This window comes from Gymnoscopelus braueri (assembly GCF_963280865.1).
Source record: "Gymnoscopelus braueri genome assembly, chromosome: 22".
Taxonomy (NCBI): Eukaryota; Metazoa; Chordata; class Actinopteri; order Myctophiformes; family Myctophidae; genus Gymnoscopelus; species Gymnoscopelus braueri.
Window position 1 is genome coordinate 37,232,343 of NC_137624.1, and position 21,867 is coordinate 37,254,209.

Sequence of the window (21,867 nt, forward strand, 5' to 3'; positions counted from 1 at the left end):
AAAATCCTTTGAAAATAGCCGTTGTGAGCTTGTAGATCGGCTATTTTCAAATAGCCAAAGTATATTATAGGTCTGAACTGGTTAATGTATGTTTTACAAAGTAACTAGTAACTAAAGTTTTCAAATAATTGTAGTGGAGTAAAAGTACGATATTTGCCTGCTCTGAGATGTAGTGGAGTAGAAGTAAAAGTACTGAAAACTCGAAATACTCCAGTAAAGTAAAAAATACCTCAAAATTTTACTTAAGTACAGTACTTGAGTAAAATATACTTATTACTTTACACCACTGGGTGAGGGACTTCACTGGTTCCATGTTGCCAGCCAATTTGCATAATTGTCAGAACAGATCTACTGACAACTAAGTTGCTATGCTTGGCTATGGCGCTCTCCCCACTGCTCTGTCTTACCTGGAGGTGAGTCACTGCTGTCTCCAATTGCTGTTTGTGGACCATTATACAGCTCAGCCTTCAACACGAGGGCTCCTGCCAAGTTGGACACCGAGCTCAGAGATCTGGGCGGCCTGCACCCGACAATGTGCAGCTGGACGGCCTGTCACCAGGTGGTGAGAACGGGCAGCGTGTCCTATCGGATCCACTGAACATGGATGGACGGCTGTCACCATGCAGGTGGTGAGAATGGGCCAGCTTCCTATCAAGATCCACTGAACATGGGAGGGGAGAGCCCCTCAGGGCTGCGTGCTGAAACAACTATACTTTCCCCCAGACATTCATACTGATTAACAGGGGTCATCATCGCCATGCTGGCTTGTGATGGACATTTTTTTCAAAATTCCATTTTTGCCACAGACATACAAATTGAGCGGACAATAATATTACCAGAAACACATAAAGAGCTTACCCTGAATGACCATAACAGGTCTGTAACTCTGAGAGAGTACAAATGGAACCAAATGGACCCTACGGGTCATTTGGTTCCATTTGTACTCTCTCAGAGTGGACCCAAAATGGACCCTACGGGTCCATTTGGTTCCATTTGTACTCTCTCAGAGTTATGGGGGTCCTTGAAAATAAAACGCCACTTGTACTAGTGGACTCCTAATGTGTCAAAATAAATCAGTGTCATACACATTGTGAGGAAAACCTGGAGACTAACATTCAATAATTGGGTCTTAGGATCAAAATGAGAACATAATGTGTTATGTAAAAAACAAAAAATCTAACATTTTTAGGACAGGTCTTGCCACGGACACATGTGTAACCCTAACCCTAACCCTAACAGACATATTGATGACCCCTGCTGATTAATTGTCAGACCCAGAAAAATAAAAAATCCTTAAAATATTTTTACATTTTTCATTTCATTTTTTCAGATGACTAAAATATGATTGAAACTAAATGGACATTTTATTCAAAAGACTAACTAAAACAAAATCAAAATGTGCTGTCAAAATCAACACTGCAGGTCTCCCATGGGTGACACAGGAGCATCACTTGGCACCTTCCCCCATAACAGATACTAGCATGCTGTGTCATGTGGCCGTGGCAGTAATCCCAGCATCTTTCAGCACAGACTTCATCCCCTGAGCGATGATGGGCCTGATGATACTGATGAGCTCATCTCTGAGCTCATATCTGTCTGTATTTGACATGTTTCTGTTTTGATATGAGAATTTCTTATTTTTTTCCCCCCTCCATTCATATTTGTATCTTTAATATCTATATAAATGTGTGGGTACCTTGAATGGAAAATATTGTCACCCTGTCACGTCTGTAAACTTGTGATTTGACAAATTAAGTTGAATTTGAAGTTGCAGTGTAGTGTCGAATATGTGTGTGTGTGTGTGTGTGTGTGTGTGTGTGTGTGTGTGTGTGCGTGTGCGTGTGCGTGTGCGTGTGCGTGTGCGTGTGCGTGCGCGTTCGTGTGTGTGCGCGTGCGTGTGTGTACGTGCGTTGGTGGGTCAACAACCCCTGCTGTTTAACCCAGTAATGTCACAGATCTTCAGAGAAAGCAACATTCCCTTTCATGCCAGCTTTAGGCTGTTGACCCTTATATGTGAAAATAACACCTTCTGTATACAGTCACAGCAGGGACTGTTGCACAGGAAGCCTGTGATACTCAGACAGGCCTACTGCTGATGCAACACCTTGTCAGATCCATGGTGCTGAAGAAGGCAGCACCATATGGATCATGTCATCGGGGCTTACATGGGTGCTCAGCTTTTATAACAGACAACCCATCCCTCCCATGTGTATCATTGTATGTTACTGTACAGATGTTTTGCACTTTATACTATTTTGCACAGCTGTATTTTGCACAATTAATCATGATTTTAAGTATTTATCGAATGATAATCATGAGGGGCAAGTGCAATGTGTAATATATATATATGAGCGCAAGAGACCAAGTGAAATATGTATGAGAGGTGCAATATGGGTAATGCTAAGTAATTATTGAAAGCTTAACATGTACCAAGTGGTGCTGTTCTGTGGCCAGTGTAATTGGGCTGGACCAAGTCCGAATGGCAGAGGGGGGTTGTGATATACATTTGTAATTGTAAGGATATTGTGGTAATGTTGTAGTAGTGTGAAGGATTTATATTTACTTGTTGTTCATTGAAAGTTTTAAGATGTATGTGGGTTATGTATTTATTGTATGTTTATTTATATATGTCTAGATCTAGAAAACACCTCTTTACATGGTGCAATCCAAGCTCATTACCTCAGCTGGGGTATAAATGGCTGTCAGGTGAGAGTTATGAGTGGAGAGCCAAACACCACCAAGTGCACCAAGGGTGCTGAAAGTGGTTCCATTTGTATCATTCTTGTCTTGTGGTGATGAATACACCTTCCGGTTAAAACCTACTCAAGGCCTCTGTAATTTTTCCAGCCACAAGTCGGGCATTCTCACACTGTATAGTACATGTCCTTAAATGACACGTACTGCCATTGACATAAAAATGACATATGACATAAAACTGTTAACCAGTTAAACCAGTGGTATTCAAACCTTTTCTTATCAAGGTCCATTATTTATTCGGCATTTGAGCCACAGACCACCACTGTTTGATGAGATTTAGCCTTGCAGACCCAAAACTTAGAATATTTTGTTGTCGTTGGATGACATTTTGTCCATAATTCACTGTGAAAATGGTATCTTCAATTTCCCATCACCCCAACACATTAAACCTTAGAATTTACCAATACCTGCCGTCATGGTGTTGAACTTGGCAACATAGTGCTCCCAGGTGACACAGGAGCATCACTTGGCACCTTCCCCCATAACAGATGCTACTGCTGTGTCAGTAAAGGGCAGTGGCCGATGTGGCAGTAATCCCAGCATCTTTCAGTACAGACTTCATTACCTGAGCGATGGGCCTTGATGACACTGCTCCTGGTGATGAGCTCATCTTCTCCGGCCTGGGAACAATACTAAGGAATGTTGGCACGATGAATCTGAATCCATAAATGTCAAAGACCAAATCACAGATACATTTGGCCTGTGTTAACCAGGCCCACCGCAGCCAATAACCACGACCGCCTTTTCAGGCACACATCACTGAGAACACTGGCAGCTCTACTCAGCTTAGCCTCTGCCTCTTCCCTGAGCTTACAGATCTAATATAACCCCCCTGGACGTGTAGGACTTAATCCCCTGGATCAAGCATCCTTCTGAAGGTATATAGATAGACAATTGGTTGATTGAGGTTGACCACAGGCATTGGTGGAAGGTAACTTAAGTACATTTACTCAAGTACTGTACTCAAGTACAATTCAGACATTCAGATAACTCACAAATAGATTGAACCAATATTATAGAATGAGAATACAAGTGTGGATGTAATATTTTATCTTGGGTGTTCAGGCTCTGCTACATTTTTCTCCCTGCTCAGCAAATTTTTTACTTGTAACAGTCCGGTCTTGTAACAGTACTACATTGCAGTATTGATTGATACGTTTACATAAGTAGAAAGTTTGAGTACTTTTTCCACCACAGGCTGAGACAGTGCTAAATGCCGGTTGGCATGCCAACAGACTGGAAACAGCCACGGGCCAGGGCAGTGATTAATGAACACCACCCTCACTACAGTAATGGAGTCCTCCACAGAGTTATCCCACCTACAGATACACTCATCAGGCAGCGTCAAAGGACTTGTTAAGGTGACTCCAGTAATCCATCATGGTGCTGACCAGCCCCTCGGAACAGCTGCTGGAAAAATCACTCATCGGCAAACTTGAGTTATGTCAGCTCCAGTGGTGTAAAAAGTAAGCAATGTTTTTACTAAAGTAAAAGTATCAATACTGCAATGTAGAGAAATACTCTGTTACGAGTAAAAGTTCAATATTCAACATTTACTTGAGTAAAAGTACAAAAGTATTGGTATCAAAATGTACTTTAAGTACCAAAAGTAAAAGTACTCATTATGCAGAAATGTCCCATTTCAAGTTTTCAAAATGTATAGAAATCTTTTGAAAATAGCAGATCTACAAGCTCACAATGCGACGCGTTGTGAGCTTGTAGATCTACAGTATGTAGAGCTATTTTCAAATAGCCGAAATATATATAGACCGGTTAATGCTGTTTAGTAAAGCTAAATCTAAAAAGTAACTAGCAACTAAAGTTTTCAAATAATTGTAGTGGAGTAAAAGTACAATATTTTAGTATTGAAAGTATTGAAAATTGGAAATACTCCACTAAAGTAAAAACACCTCAAAATTGTTCTTAAGTAGGCTACAGTACTTGAGTAAATGTACTTAGTTACTTTACACCACTGATCAGCTCACTAAATTGCAGAATGGTTGGATCAGCCGCAGCGTGAATGGATGGCTTGTTGCTGGGTAGACTCTAGCTGGGCACCACCACGCTGGTCCGTGCCACTAAGATGGGCTGTGATGTTATGACTAATCTGCTTCACTTCAACAGTAATCATATTCCCCCAGATTCCTCATCAGTAATAAGTTGCATAGGCGGAGGGATAGACTGTGTATAATAATTGGTGTAATTGGTACTTACTGATTGGGCCATTGTACGTTCAATCCCATCAGAGGCTACTGGCCTATACCCATTCCATATTAACATGAAAGGAAAGAAATGGCCCCCCTCCCCACCCCATCGTATTAACCCATTAAGACCTGAGGCCGATTCTACAAATGCCACTTTTCAGGCCGCGACCCCCTAAAATAATTATATTTGAATTGGGGACCCCCCAACCCTGATAAGAATTGTAGGAGTTCAGGCATTACATTTTGTTCGACTCGGTTCCACAGATAAATATTGTGAAAACATTTTGACAATGTGTGCCTCTTTCTTATATTATTTGACAATTTGGCCAATGTTTTACCAGTTTTTATAGTATAGTTTTGTTGATAATTTTTTTAAAGGTATTTAAAAGGTCTTTTAAAATCTAAATTGCCACTTCACTGTCATGCAGGGATCCCCCCCCCCCAAATCATGTGGGGACCCTCCTGGGGGTCCCAACCTACTGGTTGAGAACCACTGCCTCAGAGTTCAGCACTCTGAATCCTTGTACGCTGACGCTCCGAGCGCTCTGACTGCCCAAGCGACCACAGAGCAGCCTGGGTGAGCTCCGATGCTCTCAGTGCATATATTTACCAACCACTGGCATGTGGTTCTGCCATGTCGTGCCTGTCCTGTGGTTTACGCCTCTCATGTTCTCATACGGAATGAAAAACACAGACACACACACAGTGAATTTCCTTCTTTTGTCAAATGTCACATTTAATGAAGTTTTGAAACATTGTATGTACAACTAGAAAAACATACAAGCTAACGCTAATACATACATTATTATCATTATTATTATTATTATTATTATTATTAATATTATTGTCATTAAATAATATTATTTTTTTGTGTACTTTCCAGGTAAAGTTACATTTTTTGTGTTTTTTTTTGTAAAACAAAAGAAAATAACTTTTCTTTTCTTGATGAAGGGAGGGGAAAATGCTGTGAAAATGCATTTTGGGGATTTTTAAGAAAAGGAAATAAAATTCTGAAGACATTCTGGTGAACATTTCTGGATGTGAAAACAAAAGAGAAAATAAATACAAAATATAAGAATTCATGAGAAATTCAATTCATGTTATTTTAAAACAAATCTAAAATCTCTAATGTGAAATAAGTATGATGGCACAATTCTGGCAAAAAAAATCTTTTGAAATAAAAGAAAAATATCACTAGATAAAAAAACTAAGGAAAGGAATCAAAGGGGACTAAAAAAAAGAAAAACTCGAGGACCCCAATTTTGGTTTGATAAGCTGTGGCCTTATTTAAAAAAATAAAATATCATAAAATAAGCTAAAGATGAAGTGGACATCCCCTATTACGCTATAAGGAATTAACTACAAAGAACCCTGACCATTGTAATGATAACATTAGTAAATTGTGATGAATGCATGAAAAAAAGGGAAATATTTTTACTTTACTCAGTAGGCTGTTCAGAATGGCTGAAAAGAAAACAGACAACAGAAAAGAAGGACCCTTTCTGAATTTTGTTCTGTATGTTGCTATGGATTCCTGACTAGAAAATTCCAGGACCCCTTTCTGAATTATTTTGGTACGTGCCTGAATGAAACAAACCAAAACAAATAACATGAAAGACCAATTATGAATATTTTGAATATGCTCTTATGAATGCCTTAACGTAATATCACACAATGCATAAGGACCCTGTCTGATTATTATGACATTAGTAAACCGTTAGGAATGCCTGAACACAAAAAGAGCAACAGAAACTGGACCCCTCATTGATATTTTAGTAAGCAGTTATGCACGCCTGAAAGAAAAAACATGGTAGGACCTTTGTGTATTTTTATTTTAAACAACTGCATTTTTTTTTAAAACTAAGATAAAACTAGAAATAAAACAAATTATCTAAGGGTGCAGTCACACAGAACTTTGATTCTGTCAATGCTTTTCAATGGGAACGGAGCGGTTTGTTGCCATTCGCGGATTTCTGCAAAAAAGCGGAAATTCCCTTTTCAACGGGTCCCAATGAAAAGCACTGTCAGAATCCGCCCCAGTAGGCAGAATTAAAGTTCGGTGCTGACCGCACCCTAAGGATAAATTTAAGGCCAAAATGTGAGGGCGAAAAATGTAAGGACCCCTCTTGAATCTCTGTAGGCAGCCATCATGGAATGCCTGAAAACTATATAAAAAAGCGGCTAAATAAGGACCCTTAATAGATATTTTTTAGTCAGCCATTATAAATGTCTGATGTCAAAAATATCTAAGGAACCTATTAGAACAGTTTTTAGGCAGCTATCAGTAATGCCTGAAAAAACAACGACAATAACAACAACAGCAACAACAGACAAATAAGGACAATGTATAAATACATTTGTAATAATCTATGATGAATGCCTGGCGAAAAGAAATAATAGAAATAAAAATCAAAGGACCCTTTTTGAACCTTTTAGACAGCCATCATTATTGCCTGAATACAAACGACAAAAAAGTAATAAGGACCCTATAAATGGACATTTTTAGTAAGCCATTATGAATGACTATGAATGACTAAAGAAACCGAACAACCCTTTTTGAAAACAATGTTGTAGGCAGTCATCATGAATTCCTGAATATAACAAACCCGACAATAAGGACCTTCAATGAATATTTTAAGTAACCGACATTGAATGCCTGAAGTATATATAAAAAAAAAAAAGTTTTGTCGGTGACACATCACAGTAATCATTTCAGTCGAGTAATGAAAAAAAGGGAGTCGTAACAAAAACAAAATTATGAAAAGAAAAACTGCGCAACATAAAAAACAAAGCCAGATAATCGTTATTTTTCTTATCCGCATCTGTACAAGCGACAATTTAAAAGTTTGTAAATCTCTAACGTCTACATTTATTTGATCTTTTGTCATCAACGTTACTTAATTTACTTAATGATTTTTTCTTTACATCATTATTATTGTTTTTTTTACAGCACAGCAAAAAATTGTAATCCGGTATTTTGCCTTTATTTTTCATTCGTACAAAAAAGATTGTGAGCTTGAGGCTCAACACAGAGAGAGAGAGAGAGATAGAGAGAGAGAGATCAAATTATCATTCAGATCAAGTCGCTTGGATTGATCTGTAAAATAAAAAAAACAAAGACGTTTATTTCAACGTTATAATTTCCTGTATGTAACAGATCGCAAACTTTTTTTGAGGGGGGATTTAATTTTAAACTTACGCTTAAGTCATCATTTATTAAATATTGTTTATTTAAATCCGCAATCTGCAAATATAGCGAGTTCCCCTCTGGATATGGGGGAGAATATCCATCAGTTTGAACCATTCAGATTAAATAATTTGGATTAAGCTGCCCATATCGAATCGTTCAGATTAAGTCATTCAGATTGAGTCATTTGGATAGAGTCATTCGGATTGAGTTGTTTGGATTAGGTCTTTTGGATTGAGCGATTCAGAATAAGTCGACCTAGAAAAGCGATTTACAATCATATCCAGGGTGTGTGTGTGTGTGCATTCCTTCTATGTACAACTGCGCAAAAATAATACTTTGTACTGAAAAAGTAGTGGCGGTTCGTACTTTTGTAAGTACATTTGGCGGATAAAAGTATTTGGCAGCCATTTTTGAAGAGTGTGCGTACGTGTACACACATTTTTATTCAACTAATACTTTGTGTTCATAAAGTACTTGCAAGTATCTGTGTGTGTAGTTTCGTGTTTAACTTTGGAGCACAAATGTACACCTTTTCTTTCTTGCGATAATGTTTTCATTCCAATTTATGTGTTATGCCAATTCCGAATTCCCCCCTTATACTGTAGGTCCTTGTCACTATACTGACTAATACTGGCTGGTTTGTGGGGGGAGGTGTTGACTGGCATGTGACATGGCAGGATTCAGTAGTGCAGCAACAGAGATAACCCTCCCTGCCTGCATGGCTCTCCCTCAAACATGGTCAGTTGTGATCAGTGGCGTCAGTTCAGCAAAAGCTAAGGTATGGCAAGGTTAGGGTTGCCAACTCCCAGAGATAAAAAAAAAAGGGACACTTATCCTGGCAAAGCCGCGCGGCCGGGAAAAAAGTTCAAACCCCCCCAAAACCCCCGAAATGCATAGAAAACTATGCATTATAAGGTATGGCACCTGCTAAACCTTGCCATACCCAATTGACGCCCCTGGTTGTGATCGTTGCAGTGCCCCGCCAATTTGGATGCACCGCGGAGGGTTCAAATCCCTAATCTCTGTGGTGATGGGTAGGAAATTAACCCCTATACACCACCCGGAGGCCCACAAATTTACATTCGTATAAATACTATTGTTGGAAGTCTATTGCAGTTGTACATGTGTGTTTTGTTTAGAAGTCTGTGTACATCTAAATGCTCTTTGTATGTGTGTGTTTTGCATTCAAGAAACACTTAATCATTATTTTAATTTTACTATGTACTTGATGTGTACAAATTTGTGTACATATTTTGGGGAGTGTGTATTTGAGCATATGACAGTTGTGTAATTTTCTGGGGGTACCGTGTGTATCTGTAGGGGTCATAAGCGGAACTAGTAGTAGTGGTACATAATACTACTAGTACTAGTATAACTACTAAAAGTCGAACTAGTAGTACTATTAGTAGTAATACTACTTCAAAATCTTTGGCAATATACATGTAGCTTGGCGGGGAAGCTAGCGTTAGCATTAGCTACTTTGCTACGTTAGCGAAGGCGACATTTTGTTTTTTTGTTTTTTTCAATACGTTAAAAAAGTGAGATGAAATAAAAGTACACATTTTATTTACAACATGAGAAAGAGAATGGACAGATTAAGGAGAGGGAGATAATCAAGAGAGAAAGAGATGAGAGTGATAGAGTGAATGTAAAAGGGAGAGAATGTTTGTAGAGTGACAAATTGCGCCATTGGATGCTATTCTTTCGTCTATTTCCTGTAATGCATTTTCACTTCTTTTTCCCATGAAAAGAAGATGTAAATAAACGAAAAATTCTGGCAAAGTTTCCAGTAGCACAATATACAGTATACATTTTCATTTTCCAAGAATTTCACTTCTTCATGAAGTCGTGCTTCATGGGGTGTGTGGGGGGGGGGAGATGCTCATTGCCACATTTTCCCCAACTATTGCAGAAAATATTCTGAAAGAGCACTTTTTAATTTTCAAAGAACGTTTCCAGTTTTCTTTTCATTTCTGATATTCTATTCGACTGCCCATTTAAAATAATTCCAATTCCACTCAAAAGGTCCTTCTTTGTGAATTTTCTTTCTGTTTTCCTTTTTTTTCTATTCTATTCTACTAATTTACCACCATAGGCAGGGAATCTTTCAACGGTACAGTTTCTTCCACTCACAATTTTCAAAATTGAACCCAAAACCTTACCCCACAAACCTGCAGGGAAATCTCTCAATAACAGTTTTGTCCTTGGAACCGTTCCAAGAATTACTTTCCCGTCGATGGCTTCCTCTCTTCCTCTCTTCTCTCTCTTTCGTTTTGATCTCGCTGCCTCTCCTGTCTTTTCCCCCACGAGGCGTTCTGATGCTAATCATCGCTACGCAAAAGTTTGTCGTACAAATCGTATCCGGTGGACGGGTTGGAAAAAATTAACAGATGGTTGGAAGGATGGATGGATGTGTGCAAAAATAGAGAGAGCGAGTGAATGAAGGAATATCTTCCTCTGTTCCCTTCGAATCTGTCTGGGGGAGAGAGAGACACAGAGAGAGAGAGAGAGAGAGAAGAGGAAGGGATGAGGGAAATACATAATTAACCCATTAAGACTTGAGGCCTAGAAATGCCTTCTAAATCAGTAGTTCTCAAACTGTTTCGTAAAATTATTCACACTTTCAAGATTTTTAAAAAATGTTCAAATATAGCAGATGTACAAGATGGCAGCACAGCACTTAAGTGACGCGCTGTGAGCTTGTATATCTTCTATTTTTGAATAGCCAACGCAAAAAAACCCAGGTTTAATGGGTTTAAATGGGTTGAAAGTATACTTTCAAGAAAATTTGACCTTGGTTCCTGTTATTATGTCTTCCTAAATCTTTCTCTGAATTGTAAGAAATATTCAAAATGGTACACAATTCTGCTAAAGCTTCTAAAAACAACTTTTTCAAGACTTTCTTTCTGAATTACCCTTTTCGGCGTAACATACAAACTCTCCATTTAGTGAAGAATGGGGCAATATTTTAGAACCTTTAAACTGAATATTTGCTAAATCTTAAAGGAACCCTCCCCCCACTGGTTAATTCAAATCACGTACCACATGCACATTAATATTGGCATCAGTGTTGCGGATCCGCCCAACAGCAGGGAGAGGAGAAAGGGGAGGTGCCTCTCGTTGGCCCTGCCCACCGGAGAGCCGGCCACTTGCGGCTCAGCGGAAGCTGGCGCGGGGGAGGGCGTGTCTAAACAAAGCACAGAGCGAGAGAGAGGGGGAGAGAGAGAAACACGTTTTTTATAAGTGGTATTTTATTATACAACTTTACATAATAAAGATATAGCCAGTCTAAAAGAGAGCAATTTATATTCATTAAAACATATCTGTCAGAAATTATAAAGAGATATTACTTCATGTAATTTAAAGGAGTAGTTCACCCAAAAAAATACTTATTTTCTATTAATTACACATCACGCCATGAAGCCTTGAATTCATGGAGATTTGTTTTTACCTTTGTCGCATTCCTAAGACAATAGTTCGCCCTATCTGCTCAATAGGAGACTCTTTGAGTCTCCGACTCCGTGGTCATCGCCGGTCATCAAATGATATTTGAATGAATTTGATAATTCAACAAAATTTACAGACTACTAGATCGACCACTACTACTGGTACTACTATAACTACTAATACAGCTGTCAGCTATGACTACTACTACTACCTCTACAACTACAGTACTACTACTACTACTAATAGCACTACTATTACCTACCTATACCAAGATCAGCGTCAGTAGTAGAAGTAATTTGTTTGGGTTCTTCGATCCAGGGAGTTGCATGGACAGCCACACTCCAGTCACTCCAAGTTCCTATCTCAGTGTCCTTAGCGGCGACCTAGGAGAGGAGAATAATATATATTCATTTATATATAGGGGGAAAATAAGACATGAATACAAACAAGAAAAATAGAAGATTTAAGTAACTTCAATTTAAAAAATAAAAATGAAAAAATATAAAATAACTTAGACGGATTACCTGAATAATGTACTCTTTCCCTGCGTACGCGTCAGTAATTGTGTGGGCGGTGCTGTCTGACAACTCCACCTGAAGCAGCCAATCAGAAGAAAGAAGAATTCGAGAGGAGAGAATGTTTTTATTATTACCACATTTTTAAAAAAATCTAAGTTTTGGGTCTGAGAGGGTAAATCTAATCAGATGGTGGTCTGTGGCTCAAATGCCGAATAAATTAATGGACCTTATTATGAAAAAGGTTGAAAACTACTGTCATAAACTGGCCTCTAAGTTCTATGATAATTGCTATTGCAGCACTAAGTACTCTGACAACGCAGGTACTCTGGGAACAGGTACAACGGTACAATGCCTACAACGGGTATTGCATAAACGGAGGGGAGAGAGACTGAATCAGAATCAGCTTTATTGTCACGTCACAGTTTTACAGGTGTAAAACAGTGTTCGTTTTTGTGCATGCTCCATCATTTTTGTTATTTCCATAAAAAAGAGGGAAAGAGAGACACACAGAGAGAGACTGAGAGAGAGAGAGTGAGAGAGAGAGAAAGCCTGAGAGAGACAGAGAAAGACAGAGAGCGAGCTCTCTACACAATCACGGCCCATCCGTTAGCTAGTTAGTATCCCACAATCTGACCTCGCTCCCAGCCTTTTCTTATCTCCGAGGAGAAAAGCCTGGTAATAATGACCGAATGCAATTCTGTTATGTGTGCTTCTTCCCCCGGAAGCTGCCTTTTACAAAAACACGGGTTTGATGCACCGGGGAATGTACAGACAGACCTGCAAAGCATCAAACTTATTCTCAGTATGCAGTGGTGGAAAAAGTACTCACATCTTTTACTTAAGTAAAAGTATCAAAAGAATGCAATATAAAAAATACTCTGTTACGAGTAAAAGTCAGGAATTAAAAATTGACTTGAGTAAAAGTACAAAAGTATTGACATCAAAATGTACTTCAATTAAGTACCAAAAGTAGAAAGTACTCATTATGCAGAATGTCCCATTTCAAGTTTTCAAATGCATTAAAATCTTTTGAAAATAGCAGATCTACAAGCTCACAATGCGTCGCATCGCGACGCATTGTGAGCTTGAAGATCGGCTATTTTCAAATGGCCGAAATGTATATACTGTGGGGCTGAAGTGGTTTAAAGTATATGTTTTGTAATAATAATCAATATCTGCAAAGTAACTAGTAACTAAAGTTTTCAAATAATTAATTAATAATAAAAAAATAAAAAATTTTTTTTTGTAAAAGTACAATATTTGCCTCTGAGATGTAGTGGAGTAGTTGTAAAAGTACTGGAAAACTGGAAATACTCCAGTAAAGAAAAAAATACCTCAAAATTGCACTTAAGTACAGTATTTGAGTACATGTACTTCGCCCACAATCCCATCGCTAGCCGCTATACTCACATGCTGCCATGTGTCCTTGATGAGCGGCCGGTAGCGCAGGAAATACTTCAGCGGGAAGTTCTCGACGTCCGGCCACGTGGACGGGCTCTGCCAGGACACCTCCAGACGACGGGCGTTGTTGGCGATCGCCGTGGCGACCACCCTCTCCGGGGGGTCGGGTTTGACTATAGGAGGAGGAGGAAATGGAGGAGATGGGGTAAAGGGAGGGAGAGAGAGAGAGAGGAGAGAGGAGAGTTAGCATCGTGGCTAAAGGGTTGGATGGAGAGCAGTGTTGATTTAGTTGACTAAAAATATGAAAAAGAATGTCCGTCGACTTCCTTTTTCCACAGACGAAAACGAATTAAAAACGAAGCTATGATGACTAAAACTAAGACTAAATATATTGACAATTTCGTCAACAAATAAAACCTAGACTAAATTGTTAGGGAGGGACGAGTGGAGATGAGATCCAGTAGAACTAAAAGACAAGTCATTTTATGTTTGGTTGCGCTCGGGTGTTGCGCCCTGACAATAGCAGATCTACAAGCAGCTTGTAGATCGGCTATTTTCAGAGCGCAACCAAGCGTAAAATCAGCCATTACGACGCCATCAAAGCGTCGTAATCATACGTATTAGTCGACTAAATCAACTGTAGATTGAGTCGACTAAAATCTTATGATTTTAAGCCAACTAAAACTAGACAAAAACTAAAACATTTCAGATGACTGAAATTAAAGGGAATTTTATTTAAAAAAGAATATGACTAAAACTGAATCAAAATTTGCTGTCAAAATCAACACTGATGGGAGAGAGAGAGAGAGAGAGAGAGAGAGAGAGAGAGAGAGAGAGAGAGAGAGAGAGAGAGAGAGAGAAACGCAGGTATGATCTGTGGTGAATCTTTTTGGCCTCGTGTAGCAGATAATCACTGTATCCAGCTTTGAAACTCGGGTGACAGTTTGGTCCAGAATGTAATGAATACTTTTGTGTGATTTCCTCTGTCAGACTTTTAAAGCTGCAGGGATGATGTGAGCCAATTTGTTGCACGGCTTCTCAACGTGCATACCCAGTTTCACCAGTTAAGTGACAGTATGCAATTTTAAGTAATACGGGTGGGTGCTCAAGTGGGCAGAAGTTAGCAGAACTGGTACAGAACACTGGCCTAATTCGGATCCTGCGCCTGAGACTGCCTCAGGGGCCTCCCACCACCCACACACCCCCCCCCTCTCCCGCAAACAGTAGAAAGTGAAAGTCCAGCATTCAAGATGTACTTGAGCAGAAGTATTGGCATCAAAATATACTTAAAGGACCAAAAGAAAAAGTACTCCATATGCAGAATGTCACATTTCACAAGTTTTCAAATTACTAAAATGTATTAAAAAATCTTTTGAAAACAGCAGATCCACAAGCTCACGTGAGCTTGTGGATCTGCTGTTTTCAAATAGCCGAAGTATATAGGGCTGAAGTGGTTAATGTATGTTTTGTAATAATAATCAAAATCTTCAAAGTAACTAGTAACTAAAGTTTTCAAATAACTGTGGTGGAGTAAAAAGTACAATTTGCCTCTGAGATGTGGGGTAGAAGTAGTGAAGTATTGAAACACTCCAGTAAAGTAAAAGTACCTCAAAATAGTACTTAAGTACAGTACTTGAGTAGATGTTACTTTACACCAATGCCCACAAACACACACATTTGCATGCCGGTGCCACCGTGCCACAGCAGAGAACCAGCCAGCCTGTAATAATATTCTTAATTCGTATAATTAATGGTTGAGCAGATAGAACCTCTTACAGGATTAAAAAACAAAACAACATAATTTGAACTGGGAATACGCAGGAAGAATGGAGTGAAACACATTCAATCAGAATCAGTTTTACGCTTCGCAGCTCCCACTCAGGTGTTTGGGATCCATAGACCTCAGCAATACAGGTCATAATACATTATGAATGCATTAATACAATAACGTATCAATTTAAATGTATCAACGTACGGTATTAGGTATATCGTCACTGTTTTTGTTGTATGTGACCAATACACAGTGGTGGAAAAAGTACTCAGATATTTTACTTAAGTAAAAGTAGCAATACCCACAATATAAAAATACTCTGTTACAAGTAAAAGGCCGGTGTTCAAAATGTTACTTGAGTAAAAGTGCAAAACTACTGGCATCAAAATATACTTACTGTACCAAAAGTAAGAGTACTAATGTTTGAAAATAGCAGATCTACAAGATCACAACGCGTCGCGATGCGACGCGTTGTGATCTTGTAGATCTGCTATTTTCAAATAGCCTATGTATAAAATAGGGCTAAAGTGTTTAACGTATGTTTTATAATTTAGTCATTTATATCTGCAAAAGTAACTAGAAACTAAAGTTTTCAAATAATTGTAGTGGCGTAGAAGTAAAAGTATTGCGAATTGTAAATACTCTAGTAAAGTAAATAAAGTAACTCAAAATTGCAGTACATGTACTTAGTTACTTTACACCACTGCCAATTAATAGTAGCCTATTTTCAAAGTATTGCATTCATCGGCAGCCAGAGGTGAAATCCACCACCTAAACTTTACTCACCTTTTAAAATGGTAAAGTTAAGTTTGCACAGCTTTTATTATCCTGAATCTGATTAATGAGATACAGTGGGTTGTGTCAGCCAAGGGCGTAATAATAAAGCGCTGTCATCTGTATTTTAGGAATGTATTAGTCTCATCAGCAACAACTGCACAGTGATGGTGAAGAAAGGGAACTCGGAAAGACACTTTCAGACAAAACCTTAAATCATTTGACAATAGATTTTTCCGGCGACCTTGGAAAAAAGAAAGAAGGAGCTGAAATCTCAACCACGCGTAACCGCAGTGTCGATTTCGTCGACTAAAACTACGACGAAAAAGTTCGCCGACTACCTTTTTTCACTAACAAAAACTAAATAAAAACTGAATAAAAACTAAGCAATGACGACTAAAACTGAGACTAAATATATTGACAATTTCTTCAACAAATAAAAACTAGACTAAAATGTAAGGGATGGACTAGTGGAGGAGAGATCCAGTAGAACTAAAAGACAAGTCCTTTTATTAAAAGTATTGCAAATTGGAAATACTCTAGTAAAGTCAAAAGTAACAAAACAATTGTACTTAAGTACACGTACTTAGTTACTTTCCACCACTGCTGTCTGGTAAATCTCACCACCAGCCTTGAAAAAAACAGCTAATGCAGATCTCTCATACCCCAAATGGTTGACCTGTTCTTGAGTAGAAGGTCCAGGGGCCGTGGGCAACCAGAAAGGACAGCAAATACTAAATATTGAGCCTTTTCATGAGCCGAGGTAATTCTTGTGGGACTGTGGGGACCCCTGTGCCGAAAATTCCCATATAAGGGTCCTGAACAGACTCATTCTGATCATCTCCAATGAGCCTGTTCATAAAACGAGCCTGTTCATAAAAATGGGCCTGTTCATAAAATGTGCCACTGTGTATGTGGGGTCTCTTGGATTCAGCTTTGGGTTCAGCTCAGGGTCAGGCTGTGGAACAGTGGGTCTGCAGTTGGTTCCTGACCTTTTGAGTCCATGGGCCTGGGCCTGGGCCTGGCCAAGCCCGTTCAGGGAGCCAAAACTCTGCTTCTACAACAACATCAGTTGGTTCTCAAACCTTTTCACCTCAAGGACCCCCAAATTGATATTTATTTGGCCCCGGACCCCCACCGGAAAATATGTTGTGCCAGGCAGGGACCCCCAGACGCAAAGATTTGAGTTCAAAACGTTCACCTTTAAAAAATATATATTTAAAGATTTGCACACAAAAATAGCAGATCTACAAGCTGCCGCGCTACGAGCTTGTCGATCTGCTATTTTTTTTTTTATCGTGCAAATCTTTGAATATATACATATTTTTAAAGCGAACATTTGTAACAAAAAATCTTTGCTTCTGGGAGGTCCCTGGAACAAAATATTTTACAAATGTTCGCTTTAAAAATATATATATATTTAAAGATTTGCACAAATTGTCACGAATTTTCAAAAAAGATAGCAGATCTCCAAGCTCATAGCGCGGTACCGAGTGCTTGTATATCTACAATTTTTTTAATCTAAAAATGACACAGATTTCTTTACTGGTCTAAATGGGTTAAAAGTGAAATAGAAAAACTGAATTAGGAAGAAATGTGTCAAAACGACCTACTATAATGAAAAATCCCAAACTATTATAACCTTGGTACTCACCAATACTAGACTCCTCAAAGGCGATGGCGGTGGAAGCTCGTCCCAGTGCGTTCAATGCCGTGACGTTGACCCGGTACGGAACGCTGCTGAACACCTCCGGGAATCGAACGTGCACGCGGTTCTTGTGCGCGGCGTCACGCTGCGTCTCCAGAGGACGCTGGTTGTGCCTGCGATGGATGGAGGGATGGAAGAAATGTACAGAGATAGAGAGGAGGGAGGGATGGAGAGGGAGAGAGAGATTTAAAGGTATAGAGGGAGAGATGGACAGAGGGACAGAGTTATGGAGGGGGGCGTAAAGTACATTTACTCAAGTACTGTACTGAAGTACAAGTTTGAGGTATTTTTTACTTTACTGGGGTATTTCCAATTTTCTGTACTTTTACTTGTACTCCACTACTGTACATCTCAGAGGCAAATATTATACTTTTACTCCACTACAGTTATTTGAAAACTTTTTTCACTAGTTACTTTGTAGGTTCAGATTATTATTACAAAACTTTACAAACACATATTAACCACTTCAGCACTATATACATTTCGGCCATTTGAAAATAGCCGATCTACAAGCTCACAATGCGTCGCATTGCAACGCATTGTGAGCTTGTAGATCTGTATAGTACGTATAGTATAGTAGTATAGTAAGTACTGATATACTAGTGTAACAGAGAGGACCTCTGTTACTACACAGTCCTGATTTTATTGTTGATTGAATACATTTTTAACTGAACATTTTTTAATCGTGTTTCATGTCTTGTTGAGCTGGCCACTCGGCTAATTAGTTCCACCTGGGGACAGAAATGTTTAGTGGTAATCAGGATGGGCAGAGCAATGCAATGTGTATAATAGGAATGAGTGCAATAGAGACTTAAGTGCAATATGTATAAGAAGTGTAAGATATGTAATGTTGAGTGACGATTGGAATCTTAACAGTTACTGGTCAAGTTGAGCTGTTCTGTCCAGTATAATTGGGCTGGACCAAGTCAGAATGGAAGAGGGGGGGGTTGTGATGTGTTTTAGAGTTGCTTATGGTTGTTGCTGTAGTGAGGAAAGTACTTTTGTAGTTCAGCAATACTTTTAAGGGTATTTAAGTATTTATGGCGTGTTTATTTATGTATTGTATGTTTATTTATGTATTTATTGTATGCTCTATTTATGATGTGCTAGATTTATAATGCACCCCTTTTGAATGGTATAGTCCAGGCTGGCTCATTACCTCAGCTGAGCATAAAAAGCTGCCACTTGCCAGTTGACTGAGGGCTGTCGAGAGTAAAGAGCTATACTGTAGGTGGTGCCTGTACTGTTTGTATTGTCTCTGGTGAATAAATACACCTTCTGGTTGCAACCTCCTACATGGCTCTGTACTGATTTCCAGCCGCTAAATGGCACATCCTAACAACTAGATACATTTATATTTTTTGATGGACTGTACATATTATATTCATTCATTCAGTGACCCAGTGCAGATAGCAATAAGAGCCAGGATCTAATCTCCTTCATCCTTATGCTTACTTTATCCTCCCTGCTGTTGCTGATAAAGACACCTGAATGTCCCTCCAGGGATCGATACAAGTCTTATCTTATCTTATTTGATCTTTTCTTATCTGTGCCATGTGTGTGCGGGTATCGTCCAATGGACTATTTTGTGTCTCCGTGCGCAGTGGTTTTAGGCTGGGTTAGTGATTAAGAGATTGGGGCACTTTGCCGACCGTGTGTCACTGTGCGAGGGTTAAATGAGCGGATCGCATCGGAGCAGGAGGTCAATCACAGTGATGGATCCACTTCCTGTGAAGTGAGGTCAAAACAATGCAATCTACACGTGGCAGATTCCAATAGGCAAAGGACTGTAAAAAACTAAACATCTGTGACACTCCGGAATGCCCAGCCAACAGCTGTGAAAGAGTGTAAAACCCTACTCTCCTTCAAAACCGCCCTAGAAGAGTACCTACAGGTGGCTGCGATTCGAAACTGGCCCCTGTAAAAGTCAACCCCCCCCCCCTCGAACTGTGTACTGTACATATATTTCTTTCTTTTCTTTTTTTAAACTGTTTTAGTGTATATCTGTCTGTCATTTAATGTCTCTATGAATTGAGTACAAAGGACCCCAATGGAAACAAGCCATATGGCTTTCTTGGGTTTTAAATCCTATTAGCTGACCTTGTATTGAACTGTACTTTCATGTGCTTTTTTCTGCAAACTTCTAATAAAGTATTCAATCAATAAAAAAGAAATCAAGACTAACATCACCGGCACAGATTCCATGCCTTAATGGCAGATGACACCTGTCACGACCTCAGATGCCTGTCCCAGTTATCCAGTGATTACACAGCTTGACTGTATATAGGACCGTTCACTACCCTAACAAAACACACCACTGGTATCAAAGAGCGGACACAGGCTTCTGTCTGCGAAAAAAAGAAAAAATGCTGAACTACTTGCGGCATTTACTGCATTGACAGTAATGGCATACGGCCTGACGACCCCTCAAAAGTATAAGCGCCATTACAGAAGCTATACAGCCATCAGATGACAGGTGCCACTACAGGCTTGCGAAGGTTTCCCCACGAGTATGATTCCTGCCCATTATATGAGAGGTGGTGAAACCACTCAACAACTTGCTGCTGTGTGGACCAGGCTGTGACACAGCACAAACCTAAAGCATTTATCATGGTGAAAGCAACTCATACTCCACTGCACCCTATGCTGTCTATGCATTCTATGATGCATAACAAACCTACTGCAAACGGTGGGCACACAGACAGCAAGCAGCTATATGATCGAGTGCCTAAAAGCCAGTAGTGGAAAGTAACTAAGTACATGTACTCAAGTACTGTACTTAAGTACAATTTTGAGGTATTTGTATTTTACTTGAGTATTTCCATTTTCCAAAACTTTTACTTCTACACCACTACAGTACATCTCAGAAGGCAAATGTCGTACTTTTACTCCACTACAATTATTTGGAAACTTTAGTTACTAGTTGCTTTGTAGATTTTGATTATTATTACAAAACCCACTTACCCACTTCAGGCCTATTTCGGCCATTTGAAAATAGCAGATCTACAAGCTCACAATGCGTCGCATCGTGACGCATTGTGAGCTTGTAGATCTGCTATTTTCAAAAGATTTGTATACATTTGAAAACTTGAAATGGGACATTCTGCATAATGAGTACTTTTACTTTTGGTACTTTAAGTACATTTTGATGCCTATACTTTTGTACTTCCTTTCCTGAAGTAAATTTATTTTACTTGAAACAGAGTATTTCTACATTGCCGTATTGATACTTTTACTTAAGTAAACAATTTGAGTACTTTTCCCACCACTGCCTAAAGCTGATGCCAAGGTGATAGTGGGCTACAGATGTACCCTCCCCACCTCTCAATCCAGGGCAGAGCATTGCAATGAAATATTTCCAAAAGTATAAAAAGTGGAAAAAGGTGCATGGCCTTCTGTGGCCTATACTGGCAGTGTGTGCACAATAAAACTTGAGGCTGATCGGTCCAACACACAGTCAGACAGTCAGTTGACGTATGGGTGTTTACGCTAGTTTTCTACATTTTAAGCAGTATTGAATGTGTAAATTGCAGGGTTCTCTTAATCCTAACCCATTCTGTTTGAGCATGTGGACTTCTAGAGGTTAATTATATTTACCCCGCTAATTCACCCTGCTCCCTGTTGTTTACGTACTGGACGAAGGAGAACTGCAATCATGTTGTGTTTACCTGCACATACACTGTGTGCCTCAAAGGAGGGCGGCTGAGGAAGTAATTATATGGCTGCTTATTTCTAACCTACAATACATTATGATATTTGACAGCTTGTAAGAGCTTTATCCTTACTGAAATTCTTTTGAAAAATCGATTGTGTTCCACCTTGGATCAACGGACTCATGTAATTATCATTACAATATTTGCTGTCAATTCGGGAGGGGGGGAGGCACTCGCATTACCCTCGTGGCCCACCAGTGGGCCCACCGGCCCACCACAGGTTGAGAACCAATGTAATAGCAGTAGTAGTAGTAGTAGTAGTAGTAATAGTAGTGAGTACTTACAGTACTTCTACTTCATACTCTGTAGGTATGTATGTAGGGTGCTGGAGGTGCCAACTGCAGTAGAATCCTCTGGGATACGTGTTGGACCTGCAGGTCACAC

The 21,867-nt window shown here is 39.3% G+C and overlaps 1 protein-coding gene across 1 annotated transcript in view; it reads right to left on the bottom strand.

The window, feature by feature from the left end:
* Nucleotides 1-8,051: 8,051 nt before the first annotated feature.
* Nucleotides 8,052-21,867, bottom strand: part of cntfr (ciliary neurotrophic factor receptor) — a gene marked incomplete at its 5' end in the record, with an annotated part of 31,359 nt that continues 17,543 nt past the window's right edge. Inside the window, 7 exons of the mRNA XM_080420335.1 lie at nt 8,052-10,627; nt 11,194-11,338; nt 11,861-11,981; nt 12,123-12,191; nt 13,527-13,690; nt 17,717-17,883; nt 21,768-21,867. The exon at nt 21,768-21,867 is cut by the window's right edge and continues 18 nt beyond it. Of these exons, the coding sequence (XP_080276461.1) occupies nt 10,627; nt 11,194-11,338; nt 11,861-11,981; nt 12,123-12,191; nt 13,527-13,690; nt 17,717-17,883; nt 21,768-21,867 (767 nt within the window). The 3' untranslated portion in view covers nt 8,052-10,626. The remainder of the gene's footprint in view (nt 10,628-11,193; nt 11,339-11,860; nt 11,982-12,122; nt 12,192-13,526; nt 13,691-17,716; nt 17,884-21,767) is intronic.